Raw genomic sequence first — 15,851 nt, 5'->3', positions numbered from 1 at the left:
TTTCAAGTAAATTCTCCCTGCTGGTAGACAAGTTACTTGATTGTTTTATTTTTGTCATATTTTAGTGTTGTCATAGGTCTTTTAGCATAGGTTTCTAAATCTCATTAGGAAAAGCATGTTTTAAAACTACTTCTCAAGAATTATGAGTGCAAAAGGAAATACGAATCCTACCGAATTTCATAGCAGTACTCCTGTAAAACTAAATGCAGTTAAGAGAGGAGAAGGTGAACTTGGCTTTTGACAGCAACCGTGTCTGTTCAAACCAGCAGTGCTGTCATTTCTATTAAGAATTTCTAAAAGAAGAAGAAAATCTCTCGACTGTGATAAACAGCAATAGATAAACTAAGGAGTGATGTGCTCAATGGGGTACAGTTTAAATAAAGAAAACCTAATGGGAAGTAGCTACATTAGTAGCAGATGGATCTGCTTCCTGAATGTTGATCTGAGTGGAAATCCTAGCTTACTTAAAATTTGTCTTCCAGATTCTTAGCCTGATAAGAAAGGTGGATAAAGCAATTTATTTACTTGGCTTCAGTGCTGTGATGAAGTGTTTTGTTTAAACTTGCTATTGTTGTTTGATTTTTATCTAGGCTATTTTTATGATTCCTACAAATCCCCCTCCAACCTTCCGGAAGCCAGAGCTCTGGTCTGATGAATTCACAGATTTTGTGAAGAAATGCTTAGTGAAAAATCCTGAACAGAGAGCTACAGCAACACAGCTGCTACAGGTCAGTTTTTAAGTTACTAAGGAAGTGCAAGTTTTATGGCTTTTTTTCCTCTAGTCTCAAACAAGAACTGTTGTGAGGATTTCTAAGGGTGAATTTCATTTTAACTATTATCATGCCTTATTTCTTTTCTGCTTTTGTCTGTGAGCTTCTGTATCTCTACCCCCATTTTATTACTCCTTTTCTGCTTCTAAAAATTGATTGTTCTTTATATAGTTTAGGGCTGGTTCTTGCTATTAAAATTGATTCCTTGCTTTGTGGTTAGAGGCCCTCAATAGATCTCAGAATTTAGGCAAGTGTTAAAAAGGAGTTGAACCCAGGTTACCCCTCAGTGTGGACCACCCATGGAGTATATTCAGTCTGCTCTTCTGGTCATGTCAAATTAGGCAGATGGGTTACTCTATGTCCTAGAAGGCTCTGATGCTGATGGACAGTATAAGGAGTTTGCTCTTTGGCTGAGTTATGCCAAGTGGGCACTTTTAAATGCGAGCCACAATTGAGAGTGTGGACCTATGGAGCCAGGGCAGGGTGTGCCAGGCTTTCGCTTGTTCGATGACCTGAGCTTCTGGTAGCTGCAGACATTTCACACTTGCATCTTTTTGGTGCTGAGGTTGAAATAAAGCAAAGAAATTTTAAAGAACTACAAAAATGGAACAGGAGGGACTGATCTATAAAGAAAGACTTAATCTTTGTGAAACACATAATTTTGTAGAGGTAACACATTTTAGTGTGTGTGTGAGAGAGATGATGCAAAGGTTTTCTCCTTTGACCCCGTATTTGTGTTAACCGCTGCCTTCAGGGCTGTCATAATAAGCCTACAGGTAACTAAGGAATAACAAAGAACAAAGGTAGTGGAAGGGGGCGGGGGAAGATTTCTAAAAAAAACTATAATAGATTCTATGATAACTGAAATGGAATCTAAAATTTCCTGTAAATAAGCTTGCTTTGATAGTGAGACGGAAGTGAAAAATTTTTCTAGGTGCTTTTCTCCTTTTACTTTCCTGATTCCAAATTCATTAGTCTTTTTGATAATTTAGTGTTATTTTATGCTTTTCAGTGCTATTGGTAGTTACTACTTTCAATTTTCTTTGTTCATGAGTATACCTAGGCATCTGATCTTCTCAAATTTTATCTGTAAGACACTCATGCTAGAATTATTCTGTCTGTAGCTAGCAATAGCCTCTTTTAAAATTTAAATCCCAGTGAACTCCACTACAAGGAGAATAGAAAAATTTTGCAAAGTAGTTTCCAGTAACAGATCATCAAATTCATGTCATGTTATGAATATTTTATTTTCTACACTATGAGAACACCAAAATGTAGACTACAAGGAGGGTAATAATTGAAAGTTACGGATTTTTGTATGGTGTATTAATCTGTACTTGAGACCTTAAAGATTTGAAGTTTGTATGGTTAACTGAATACCGACAGCTGAATAAAACAGATTGGCATCAGTGTGTGCAAGTAAGAAGAAAATAAAAAAGCTTCATTGGTCCTCTTTCTATGTGCTTACTGGCCAGAAAACCAAACACTGTGTCCAGCACAAGTATACGTTGCATTTTCCCCAGCTGGAATTTGGGGCTTGTGTGATGGAGCTGGAGGTGCTGTGAGTGTGTGAGTGGGAATGAAATTACTGCTTGTGGGGAAGGAGGAAAAATGAGAGTAATTGAATTAATACTTCAAGAAAGAGGATACATAATAGTTGCAGGACACTAGACTTCATCAATTCTGTTATTCACTGAACAATTTTTAAATATTTAATAGTACATCTCTGAGGTGCTTAATGTTTTGCCTAAATTATGTTTGCATATAATGATGCAAAAATCAGAATTTTTCTAACAGCAGGTGCTTACTAGACAGCATAATGAATGTAAATGGTATCATGCACATGTTGTCTTAGAGGAAGAAGTGATGTTTTAAACTACTTGAATTAAAAATTATTTTTCCTGCTAAAGGTAATGTATTTTTTTGCTTCTTGCACATTTCAGCATCACAGATCAAGAAATGTTTTATGACATGTGAAGTACAGGTTTGATGAAGTAGGCAGCCATGGTTGCTCTGCTTACAGCCACTAATTTATGCTGTCAGTTTGTTAAGATTAATTAAATCCTGTAACTGAATATCTGAAAAAGTTTGCTTTTCTATGTCAGACAATCACCACTCTGTTTATTTACTACTTACTGCATGTTTCCTTTGGACAATTATATCTTTATCCATAAAACAGTTGCTATATGATTACATTTCCCAAGGCTTGCTGATTTTAAAAATATCTAAAGTAAAATCTTAGTTATGAAGCAGCTAAAGGATACTGTATGTTGTGATAGTGTAGATCTTAATTGCTGTGTAATGTAAAATACTATTTATCACTGAAATCTGTGGTGTTTAATAATACTTGTAATTACATCTGAAGTGTAACTATTGTGATGACGTTATATAATATTTTTTTTTTCCCTAGCATACATTTATTAAGAATGCCAAGCCAGTTTCAATTTTAAGGGACCTGATCACTGAAGCTATGGAGATAAAGGCAAAGCGACATGAGGAACAGCAGAGAGAGCTAGAAGAGGAGGAAGAAAATTCGGTGTGTACCTTTTTTCCCTATGACTATCTGTACTTTACAGATAAGCTGCTGTTTTTCTCTACTTCCTGTACAAATAGAAAATACAAATATTTTTCTTTACCAGGTTTCGACCTGGTTTCTAGCCTGAGGGCTAAGTATTCCACTCTAATTTATGCTGAGTAATGCAGCTGTGAGTAACGTCATATGAGCCAGCTTTCAGCACTATTCCCTGAGATATCGTAGTAAAAGGTTTTTCTAGGAGGTGGGAAAAGAAACCGAGTTAGCTTCAGCTGTTCAGACTAACATAAAAAAATCCAAAAACTGCTAAGGTTCCACTTTCACATATGGACTTGTAGACAAGTGGTTTAATTCTCAGTTCAGGGCATTTAATATTTTGTTTTGTGTTTTTTGTAGAGTCTAACAACAGAATAGTTATGAAGCACAGTAAGCAGTGATTACAATATGGTTTGAATCAAGCTGCACCTATAAAGTGAAAGTGGTGACAGCATTTCACTGCTCACATGACGTTGTCAGTGTGCGTTTGAGGAGAGAAGCAGGTTGTGTGATAAATAAGTTGCATTTAGAATTGTTGGCAATGTTAGGAATATGTCAGTGTTCCTGGCATTATTACTCTCCCTGCATGATTTATTTTAGGTTGGTCTTGTGCAATGCAGCAATATGTGCTTCAAAGAAATGTATTGCCACATGTACAATGAGAGCCAAGGTTGTTCAGGAATGACACAGAGAGAAGATGGGGGCTGGGATGTTAGCAGAAACCTTACAGCTTTGAGCAAACAGAAGAGTTTGGTGCAGAAATGCGGTCTGCCCTATCCCAAAGTGAAGAGTCCTTGTTATGTGTTACAGTGTTAGGTGATGATCTATATATAGGAATACCTTTCAAGTAGATTCTGTGGAAGGTTTAGTATCCCAGCAGACAATATGGTATTTTGTTTGCTGGATGTTTTTCTGTTCTGAGAGTATTGATAGCTAGTATTTATAAAGATGGTTTATTCTGGATTGCATTTGTTTAGTTGGTAATAAAACAGGCAAGGAAGGTTGGGATTATTATTATTTTTTACACTGGGAAATGTTGCCAGTGTGGAGATGTGTGACCTGACATGCAGAGTCGATGTTTGTGACTTGATATATTAAGTAGTTGATCTCTGAAGAGACTGATTTATGACCGACATAAAAACCTAATGTCTTTACTAGTGTGCTTTCCTCCCTACTATTGTCATCTGACCTGTAGACCTCAAATACTTGGGTGTTGTTGACATCTGTTGCATGAACCCAAAATTAGGAATGACACCTAATTACTTAGCCTGAGTTCAGATGGGGAATCAGATTGCCAGGCAGGTACAAAACAATCCCCGCCAGCTCGGTGTGTGGTGTTCACCTTCCCTCTCCCACTGCTGGGTGGAAGGGTATAACACAGGTTTGGTCCACCTTGACTGAAGAAGCATTTAGCAACATTTAGGATGCTTCCTGCATGGGTGCAGAATTCAGAATTGAATGTAACACTGCATGGGTTTTTGTTTTGTTTTGTTTTCCTGGATTATTCAGTGTTTAGTATAAGGGAACCTCAAATCCAGGATTAGGGCAGGAATCTGTTATTTCTGTTAACATTGCAGAAGATAGGAGTTTTGTCGTGTGCTTTTATGGTGCAGTCAGGGAGGAGATTTGAGTTTAAAAGTCAATCAGACTCAGCTTGTCACTAAATATAAAAGATAGATCCCTCAAATCTGAAAATCACAGAGTATCTTTGCTTAGCAGGGCTGAGAGAGGAGGATGGACTTAAAGTGATACTGAAGGTAGGCTGAAAGCATAAAAGAGATGGATGCAAACTATCCCTTAATTGTTTTAGAGCATAAGTGGACAAGTTTAAGAGTACAAGTAGGTGGTTACTGCATATTGCTAAGGGGTGGTGACTGCTTGAACTACACATTCTAACTCTGCTTAACAGATTATTGTAACTGTTTCTTTGGGGAAAACACAGAAAGGTTAACCTTTACAATCTTATGTCTGTTGTTTGCTGTGAGAGAGGTGCAGTGGTAGACCAGGCTACACAAATAGTCTGTAGTCAAATTCACTGTGGACTAAGGTAAGTCAGGCTGTCTTATATTTGCTACAGACCTAAGAGTGCATTTGTAGCCACAGTAGTTTGGAGGATGTGTTTGTAACACCATGGTAAGGTGGTTGGGAGTTTTAACTGTAGTTCTCCCACAAAGGTCAGCTTTGCTTATCACAGATAAAATGCATGCTTTTTTCAAAATAGTTTGTATCATTCTTGCAGACTTCAGTAGGGGGAAGGAATAGATCTCTTTGAGGAGCTTGAGGGAAGTTCCAAATATAGAGAAAGTCCCCATGCAAAGATAAGAAGGAGATACGATACGCCGCTTGTGAACGGAGCAAACAAAGAAAAGTACTAGCTGGTGCTGCTGGCAAAATGGGAAGTGGTGCTTGTCAGTGTGATAGTTTCATATTTTTTATCCTGATCATGGATAGATAAATTTCATTACTCCTGGAGATAATTCTGGAGAAGTTCTGTGCCTTTTTTTTCCGTCTTTAGCTCCTTCAGCTTTGTCAAAGGAAAACTATAAGCCACCATGTGTTTACTACTGCAAAAATATCTTGTAATGGACAAGATGTCCAGGTATTTTTGCTGTAAGTCTAATATTGAATAGTTAAACTTTTGAAAAAGTTTGCTGTTATAAAAAGATTAAGTAAAAAGGAACTTATGTTCCTATTTAAAAAAATACTTTTGTTTATTCTTTTATGCTGTCAAGATGCTATAATTCCCTAAGTTTTCATATGGTTTTATGATTCTAAACAATAATTGTGATAAGGCTTATAATGAGGATGAAATTTTTACTTTTGTTGAAACTGTTAATGTGATATTTGGTAGTCTGCTGTCAGTAAATGTATGCCTTTAATAATGTTGTATTGCTTGGTAAGACTTGAGTGAAAACAGTTTGGAAATCACAGAATCATAGAATGCATTGGGCAGAAAGGGACCCTTACAGGTCTAGTGCAAGCCTCCTGCAGTGAGCAGGGACGTACTTAGCTTTAATAGAAGAAGTGAAGGTACAAGTGAATGAAATGAAGAATACTGATGGTGGGGTAAGGCGGAATTTCCTTGTTGACAAATACAGTTTGTCAAAACTCCATGTTTGGTAGTGACCTATGAATAGCTTTTGTGCTGTAACAGTGCATAATCTTCCAAACTGGTTTCAATAATGTTTTGGTTGTCATAGACTTCTGTGTCTTGCAACTGAATTTCAATGCAGTATATTATTGTAAGAAATTCCAGAATAATTTGAGGGATGACACCAACATCTTGTCCGGTTGCAGTCACTAAAGATTCTGATCAGTTAAAAGCAGAAAACCAGCCAAACTAGGAAACAGCAGAACAAACGTTTTACAGTAGTTACAAACTATGCCAGTTTGGAGTACTGTAGTGGATACAGTCAGCAGTCCAACATTCAAGGATAAAGATAAATAACCATTGCACATTCCTCCTTCTGATGTACCAGTTTCCACAGAACCATGAAGAAATACAGGGCTGCTTATGTGCATTTTGCGTGACTACATGAACATACAGTTCAAATGATAATACAGGTTTTGATAAGCTGACATGCAATGATGGCAGCAGTACTGGAAAGAGATAACGACAGTCCCAGAAAGGTAGTAGTAGTGACAGTAAGTCATGCTTATGTTTCTTCATAATTTATTTATATAAATGTTTTCAGATGGTCTATGGAATTGGAGGCACTGTTCAGTTGGAAAGTAATAGCTACCTAGCACATAAATTTTGGAAAACAATACATTAAAAGTGTATTTTTCCACAGTGACATCTCTGTGATGTTCTAACCGCAGAAGTGCGAAGGCAGACTTAAGCCTGGAGAAATGCATATTTAGTAACACCTAAAGACAGGAGCAAATATTTACGTTAGTGTTAAGTGAGTCTATCAATGTTAAAGGTCTCTCATGGGCAGTGAATTGAGTCCATATACTGTTGAAAAAGAAGGGTTTCAGTTAACTTGTCAGGGGCTTGAATTTACTGATCTAAACCCCCAAGTATTTCCTATGTGTAAAGCATGAGCAGTTGTGCTCATTACTTACTGGTACGTGTTTTGGGACCCATCAAGAAGAAGTATGTAAAATGTTCTAAGTATGATGTTCTTTCTGCTAGGAAACCAGACTTTACCCTTACAGTTAAATTTGATTAAGTTTTTATACTTCAAATTCCCTTTTAAAGCCATCTATGTATTGTAGTGGGCACTCAGGTTATAAGTGACCTATGTAACTGAAAGTAGAATGGAGAGGAGTGGGTGGTTTCAGAGAATTGATCAGATGCAAAGATTTCACAGTTATATACTTAATTTTCAGTATCGATTCAGGTTGTTTTCCCTCAAGTGAAGAGTTGCATCCCTAAAGTAGGTTCTTATACATCCCTAAAATTGGTTCTTATTTTTATTTTTTACCGCTTTTTGTGAACATTTTATAGTTGTCAGTTGCAATGTAAATATTTTTTGCTGTTCAAAAATTGGTATTATACAGCTATAAAGAAGTGGCCAGGCTGAATACAGTTTTAATGTCTGTATCCTTCCAGAGAGATATAATATTATTCTAAACAGTGCACTCTGAATTAATTTTCTGCCTGTTACGAGAACTGCTGGTGTGATGAGAATGCCTTCTGACAAACTGGCATGCTTTGATAGGTGTGAGGTAATTGTACAGGTTTTCTTAATTAAGCAAAAATTGCGAGTGGTGTGTTCTACAGAAAGTTAATACCAGTATCAAAGTTTAAATATTAGTTTAGGCACTACTAAACATGACCAATCTCTTCTCTCTTGCGTTTTCTGAAGTGTGATGTGAATTGGATGCTGAGGCTGGGCAGCTGTATTATGGGAATGTAAAGTAACTCGTTGCCTGGCAGCTCGCAGGAAACATGTCTAAATATTTATTCCTATGGATCTTTAAAGGAATGAGCTAACAAACAGCTCTTCCTGTATGTTTTCTTTTACATTTTAATGTCTCGTATTATGTGAGGAATGCTTAATTGTTTCAGAGTATTCACGCGTGGAATTAGCCCTTTAGTACTCCGTTTTTGTTTTAGACACTGTGGTTGAAAGCTATCAACAACTTAGCCAACTGTCAATAATCAATTATTCCTCTATGTGGGCTTGTTTGTTAGTTCATAAAACAGTTGCTTTGATTAGTCATGTATTAATTATGAGAAGTTGGCATCTGTATTTTGAGACAGTAAGGAATAATTGCTGTAATTATTCCTTTCTATTTTTACAATATTTATGTAATTTTAAAGGAACTAGTGAATCACTTGAGTTACTCTGTATCTTAAATCTGGTACACTAAGCTGTGTTTTTCTGAAGGATTTTATATTCACTTTCATGCATCTTTCATGTGTTTGTATGTATATAATGTATCTATGTACGTCTGTTTATATGTATGTTACTTTGCATGACAGCATTGCAGCTTTCTATTTTCATAGCATTTTTCCTTTAAGCCAAAGTACACTTGTCATATGTGCTAATTAAATTTGAATGCAGTCCTTTAAGTGTCCTGAAGTTAGAAATATTCAAAGATGACTTTGTCAAGTGAAATATAGTTACCCAAGGGCATAAACAACTTATAAAGAGCATCCTGTTAAAATCCATAGCAATTTAGACCCAGAAACCGATTACAGGAGTAAACATAATGAGGTACTTGTAAGCAGCAATTCCTCGGTACTAGATGGATCGTTTAGAAGGTGATAAAAAACAAGCTTATACACTGTTTCATGTCATACATCTATTGAATTTGATGGGATTTGAGTGTGTGGTGAAAGTTAAGTCTTTACCTGTTTTGCTGCTGGGTCTAAACTTAAATGTGTGCTCAGTGCCATGCATGTGCTTGGGTTGTACTTGAGCTCTGAACACGTTAGGAACTCTTACAAAATCCTTGTTCCTCTGTGTTTATGTAGCTACTACCGTGCTTTTACAGAAAGATAGCTGTGACTACAGCCACGTTTTTCAAAGGTGATGATGAAGTGTTAATAGTAAATGAAATTATTTTACAGGATACTAAATTTTGCCAGCATGTAAATCTTCCTTTAATGTACTGCAAGCCAGTTAGCTGTCTCTGGTGCCCTCTAGTGTTCTTTTTACATGCACAAACCGTAGTTAGAGATTTTAAAGGCAAGCTGCTATATTTGCTCGTCTTATTTAGTTCTTTTATTTATCTTTCTTTATGCCTTTTTTCCCCTATGAATGTTAAAAATGCAACAGAAAAGTCCATTAATCTTTATCACCTCAGCTTATTCGCTTCTATCATGCTGTAAACTCGGGTATGTTGTGTAAGGCCGTCTTCTCATGTGGTGATGAGATCTTTTATGTTACAAGCTTATTGTGAGGTCTTGTGTGCTGTTTCTGCTGAAATCTTTTTGAATTGGCTGCTGTGGTATCCAAGTCTCAATGACTGCATTTTCAAGCTTTAAAGGTTGGTTTTGTTAATCTTCGCACTTATTTAGGTAAATAAGGAGATCCAAACAGTGAGGCCCATGAGGCTGCAGGGTATTGGCAATGTTTTACTTGTACTTGCTTTACGCTGTAATGTTATTCAGAGTTTCTGAAGTTTATTGTATTTTCCATAGCATTTCAGGAGGTATTAGAGCTCTCACTCATGCGCTCTTTCTGTTGCTGTCTACTGCGTGTATCAGAAACCCCTGTCAAATACAAGTTTGTACCTGTTACTTGTACGCAAGAGAACGGCAGACAGTTTAATTCTGGAATTAGCTGGGTTTATTGCTTGGTTCTTAGATCGGTTTTCATAAACAATAAGAGAACATGACACTTCAGTTTTAATAACATATTTTTTTTCTGGTTACAATTGAGATTGTGTTTGTTTTCATTTAATCAGTGAGTTTGCCTTTTTAAACAACAGATCAGAAGTGTTCCATCAATATTTAGGAACTGTAAAGAATGAATCAGAATTCATACAAAGGAATTGCTTTCGTCTCTTGTGTAAATGTGCACTTACATAACTTGGTCCACTGAATATTTTTATGAAGTTATTTTTTTCTGATCCAGTGTAGTCTACTGCTGTGTTAGCTAAGTCTTATGTTTGTGAGAAATACTGGAATGGCAGCTCTGGAAGCAATCTGGCTTAACCCACAAAATTAATTATTTAGGGGCATGCACAGTCCCCCCCAAAATTTTATATTGCTCTCCCTCAGTACATCATTCCTGATCTAAGGAAAAGACTATTGATTGAAATTGTCGTGTCGTGTACTTCCCTCTTTGGGATAGCTGTTCTATTAGTACTGAGGTGGGCTTTTGTGATCCCTAGTCCTGTAGGCACTAGAAGATAACTTTGCTGAGAGACAGGAGTAAGATAAAGGCTTTTGATGCTCTTAGACTGGCAAATGAATTGCTATTCTCTGGAACAAATCCAGGAGCTTGATTTGACTGAAGAAATAAAATAGCAGTGTTTTTAATGAAGCAGAAGATATGAAAATGGTCACTTAGGATTGCACTTCATACTTACACTTATTTTTAGCCATCTTTTTTCACTAGCATCTAAATTAAAACTTTTAAGCCTCAGGAAAATATTTGTTTTATTTCTGATTTCGGTTTTAGTAACTTTAGGACCATATGCACTGCAATGCAGTGACTTAATATTAGTCAGGAAAATCTGTAAATCAAATGTAACTGTGCCTTAAGCTCGAAGATTTGCCTGCCTGTGTGTTAGAGATGCCAGATCTGTAGCACTTAATAGGAGAAATAGTGCGTTGTGAGCCAGTTTTGCGTTGTATTGCAGTGCTGAAAGAAGCACTTGAAAATAATAACTTGACTTTTAAATACACTTTTAAAATGCAATGCAAAAAGACACTTTTGGACTTTACTTTCCAAGTGCCATTTTTAGGAAGCGAAAATTCTAACTTGTAAAAACTACTGGGGGTGAGCAAGAACGTTGCAGGGGTGGGAAGAAGTAAAGAAAGTTAAAGTTGCCACCAGGAGGAGCACTACTAAAATATTCTCTTTTATTTACCGGCACAGTCCTCTAGTGCTGTCGCTGTAAACTATTTGTTATCTTTGGGAATATAATAATTTTTTAATGATAGGGTACTGAATATAGTGTTTAAAATGCAACTAAAAAAACCTAGAAAGAATGCACATTAAGAACTTTCATATTTTTCCAGATTATAATCTGGAAAATAATTATGCTTTTGACATTTGAAATTCTAATCACGGATTTAGGTTTGTATCATGGTTTCAGTACATTGCGCTGTTAGCCAAAATTGCTGAATCAAAATTAGATCTATTTTTGTGTCTCTTAGGTGAGATGTAATAGAATAATTTTCTGGAGCTGGGGTACTGTTGTTGCTACTAACTACAATTCTCAATATCTGCTTAGACCAACCATTAGCAAAACAGGCACTCGGGCAGTGTAGCTGGCTCATGTATGTTTATACCAGAGACAAATTGTCTGCTGTGTCAGGGAATAACAGGAAAGGAAAGGAACGAGTTCAGTAAGAAATAAAGTGCCAGACCTTGTAGGATTTTTGAGCTTGTGTGGGGTTTTTAGTTGTTGTTTTTCTGGTTCTTTTTTTTTTATTTAGTTGTGGTTTTGTTTTTTTGGGTTTTTTTTTCCCTTTTTTCTTGAGCAGTAGGTTTTACTTATATAGAAAATGTGTATAGTCCACCACATAATTCCTGAAATGTTGTGATGATGTGCGTATAAGCTAAATCAGATTTAGATTAGGCATGGGGCTTCTCATTAACGTTTCCAAATACTGGTATTCTATGTGAATTGTGTAACTCCATTCACTGGATTGTCATTAGGTCTCTGTTTTACATTCCTGGCCCATTATTGTCGCCGATTCAAAACACTGTTGTATTTCTTCATTATATGAGCTCTCCCACCCACTTAGTGGTTAATTATGTGCTTTACAGATATTTTTCTGCATAGTATCTACAAGTTATTTTGCTCACTCTTGTGACAGAGGTTTTTAAAGAGAACTAAATACTTGATGTGAGCCAAGTTGATTTTCTGTTTCTGAGGGGGACTTCCTCCAAAACGGTTTTGGGAGATTGTTTAATATCTAAGTTGAACAGGTGTCTGTCATCTGGGTGCTGTGCGTAATATAAGATGCTGGGTATGGTATTTAGTTAAGGATGATCAACACAAATCCTTGGTGACAGTGCATTGCAAAACAACCAAGTCACGTTCTATTTAATGTGGTGCTGATTTTGGAATCCAAGGAGGTATAATGGATCGTGAAAATCACTGAGATACTAAGAACTGGCTGCTGATGCAAAGTGGGTGTGTGGACCACATTTCTGATATACTCATCCTGCTGTGCATCTGTGAGAGAGAAGAAAATTTTTATTCATTCTTTATGTAAGCAATTTTAAATTTTGTAATTTCTTTTAATGTTTTAAATCTGGAAGTCTAGTAGTCCAGCTAGGTCATGTGAAAATACAAAACTAATGAATAAATATCTAAATGATTGCTTCTTAACTTTGCTTTATTTAAATGATCTCTTACATCCTGACAAATGTTTCTTTGTAGGATGAAGATGAGCTGGACTCTCACACCATGGTGAAGACCAGTTCGGAGAGTGCTGGTACCATGAGGGCCACAAGCACGATGAGTGAAGGCGCTCAGACAATGATTGAACACAACAGTACTATGTTAGAATCGGACTTGGGGACCATGGTAATAAACAGTGATGACGATGAAGAGGAAGATGGGACCATGAAAAGTATGTTGTTATTTACTTTTCTCTTAATAACGTGATATGTTTTCTCATGCTGCATAAGAATGTTGTATCGTCAGTGGCTTTTAAGCATCAAGTTCTATGGTTAAAACAGGAGGAACAGGGTATTTGTGTCTCTAAGTGCTCTCTGGTTTGCGGAGAAAAAGGTGACTTGTTTTGTAATTCATGATCAATTAGCAGGTTTTAATTTTATAACTGTTATTATTTGAACAGATGTTGTACTGTAATTCAATGATGCTTCATTTAAGGCAATCAAAAGAGCATTGAAACCTAAGTAAAAAGTCCAAATTGACTTCAGCAGCGTGCAAGGGAGTACATGACAAGAAGAAAAAAATGCAAATGTTTTAAAGTATAAAATTATAAGTTACCATGAAATATGCATAAGTACATATTTACCATTGTGCTCATTATTTGCCTGAAGACTGCTGCAGGATGAGGCCCACTGAATTTAATGGAATTATTTGCTTGAATGGGCAGCATCAGTAGATGAATCTAACTCAAGCTGTAGGTGCCTGATTTCATGAGACACAATGTAATGTTTCACTCCAGGCAATTGTTTGGAGTGGAGAGGGGAGGTAATAACTAAAGCAAATGTCTCAAGAGTGGAAATCAGTGCTAAATAAATAACTTTGTTGAATGCTTTTGGGCAAACATGAAGTTGCATTTGTGTTTGCACATACACACTTGATGTAACTTGTGCAAGATCAGTTGGAAGTGCAAAGCAGGAATATGCTTGCTTTGTGGTTTAATGCACAGCAAATTGGAAGAAAAGTGGGGGTTTGTTGGTGGTTGTTGTTATTGAGGTTGTTTTTGTGCTTTGTTTCATTGTGTTTAGGGTTGTTTTTCTAGTGTTGTCAGCAATAGGATAGCAAACATACCTGTTGGTTAGTGATTACTTTAAGCAGGATGATTCACCTCACAAAAACACTCAGTACATGATTTATTCTGTTTTCATACTGAAACGGAGCATTTGCCTACTAAACTGTGAGGCTAATGGAGGGTTAGTACAGGCAGTCTCAGATTCATCCATTTCAACAAGTTAAGGAAAAGATGAAAGATGCAAAAAAAAATTAAAGACAGATATTCCAAGCAAATTTGTAGTAAACAATAATAAAGTAATTCTTGGGTTGGGAGTATTAAGAAGTAGGGTTTTGCACGACCTTTCAAATCACTTCAGACTTAACAATATCTGTGTAGTTTTTATATGTACTGAGAGGAAATACCTGTCAGTGTGCCACACAGATCACAAAAGTGTCATTATGTTTGCACTGCAGTGTCTTAGCCATGTCGTATTTGTCTGCTGTGTTGCTGGAGACGTTGTTTTTAAACTGTACCATTACTTTTCATTTTTAATTCATTCCAGTAACCATCTGTAGTTAGAAAAGAAATTACTTTTCTATACCTTGGCATTTAGTCAGTATAATTCTTAAACCCATTCTTCCTTCGTGTCAAACAAGAATATATAATCTTTGGGACAGCAGGTTTCCTTTCCCTCCCTTGCCCCCATATGTGACTGTCTTGAGACTTCTGTAGTGCCAGCAAACTGGAGGTAGCCTGATGGCAAGTGACAGGTTTGGTTCCAGCACCTTCTTGCTGAACTTTCTTGTATTTTGTGTTAGACACCCTTTGATTAAAAACTAGAAATAATTCAAGAATGGGACCTCCACATATCTCAGCTGAAAAGAAATAGAAACCACATCTACTGTAGCTGGTCCTCCTCTGGTTCTGTGATTCACGTGCTATTGGCTGAAACAGGAGCAATAGGAAATGTCCTAAATAAATGTCACCAAGAAGGGACATAAAAATCCTTGCTCTCCCTGAGAGGCAGACATAGATTTTGTGCTTGACAAAGACACAAGATCTTGGAAATCGGTTGTTTTTTCCTAATGTGTCTTTATAGGCAAGGTGGGTGCTTTCTAGGTATTTCTAGACATTTGTACAGGTAGCTTAAAAGTACTCTTGATAGTCCTGAATAATTGATCATTGCAAGCAAAAAGGTTAGAGAAATAAACTTAGTTAACTAGGGAAGAGGTATTTCATTTCCTTCCTAGAGACATAAAGTATTTATGACAAACTTGGGTTTTTAATTGCTCTTATGTTTAGTTTCACGTTGTTTCCTTCTGTCTTTTGTTTCCCTGTTCAAGGACAAAATAAGAAGAAAAAAGTTTTCATTTCTAAGTGCCCATGCTTAGAGGCCTCTGGGAGCCATGACAGAAAATAACTAAAACCATCTCTTTTTTTCACAAATAGGGAATTATGCCCAGATAGAATTGGGATTTGGAACAAAAAGAGGCCTGTCATCTCACCCCAACATACAATATACAGCCTAGTGATAAACAACATTTATGCCTTCTTGCTTAGTATGCCTGTGAGTGCTTTGAGCAGAGTCTATGCAGTAGGTACCTAGAAGGAAAGATAAAAATGCGGAATACTGAGGTGGGAGGACAGAGCTTCACTTCAGGAGGCTTAATGTGGGGTGGAAGAAAGAGTGGGATTAGTGGAAGGCATCACTACTTTTGTTCAGCTGCTTATTAAACAGAAGAATATAGTCTGGGACAGCAGGCTTCTTCCTCCACAGGTGACTGTCCTGAAACCTGTAACACCAGTGAGGGAAGACCAGCAGACTGGAGGTAGCCATCACTGGTGGCAAGTGATGGTTTCATCTCTCACGTGGCAAGTGACAGGTTTGGTTCCAGCACTCACTCGCTGAACCTTCTTGAGTTACTGTATTATGGGATCCTTGATTACAGCTGGACATGCACCATGCTGTACTTACATTTTGAAA

At 36.8% G+C, this 15,851-nt stretch overlaps 1 protein-coding gene across 1 annotated transcript in view; it reads left to right on the top strand.

The window, feature by feature from the left end:
* STK3 (serine/threonine kinase 3) overlaps window positions 1-15,851 on the top strand; it is a gene marked incomplete at both ends in the record, with an annotated part of 75,225 nt that overhangs the window by 52,715 nt on the left and 6,659 nt on the right. The window contains 3 exons of the mRNA XM_010180827.1: window positions 591-728; window positions 3,181-3,306; window positions 12,859-13,051. Coding sequence (XP_010179129.1) covers window positions 591-728; window positions 3,181-3,306; window positions 12,859-13,051 — 457 coding nt within the window. The remainder of the gene's footprint in view (window positions 1-590; window positions 729-3,180; window positions 3,307-12,858; window positions 13,052-15,851) is intronic.

The sequence above is a fragment of the Mesitornis unicolor genome, unplaced genomic scaffold (assembly GCF_000695765.1).
Source record: "Mesitornis unicolor isolate BGI_N332 unplaced genomic scaffold, ASM69576v1 scaffold1283, whole genome shotgun sequence".
Classification (NCBI taxonomy): domain Eukaryota; kingdom Metazoa; phylum Chordata; class Aves; order Mesitornithiformes; family Mesitornithidae; genus Mesitornis; species Mesitornis unicolor.
The sequence above is the reverse complement of the archived record's forward strand: the minus strand, read 5'-3'. Positions and strand labels throughout refer to the sequence as shown.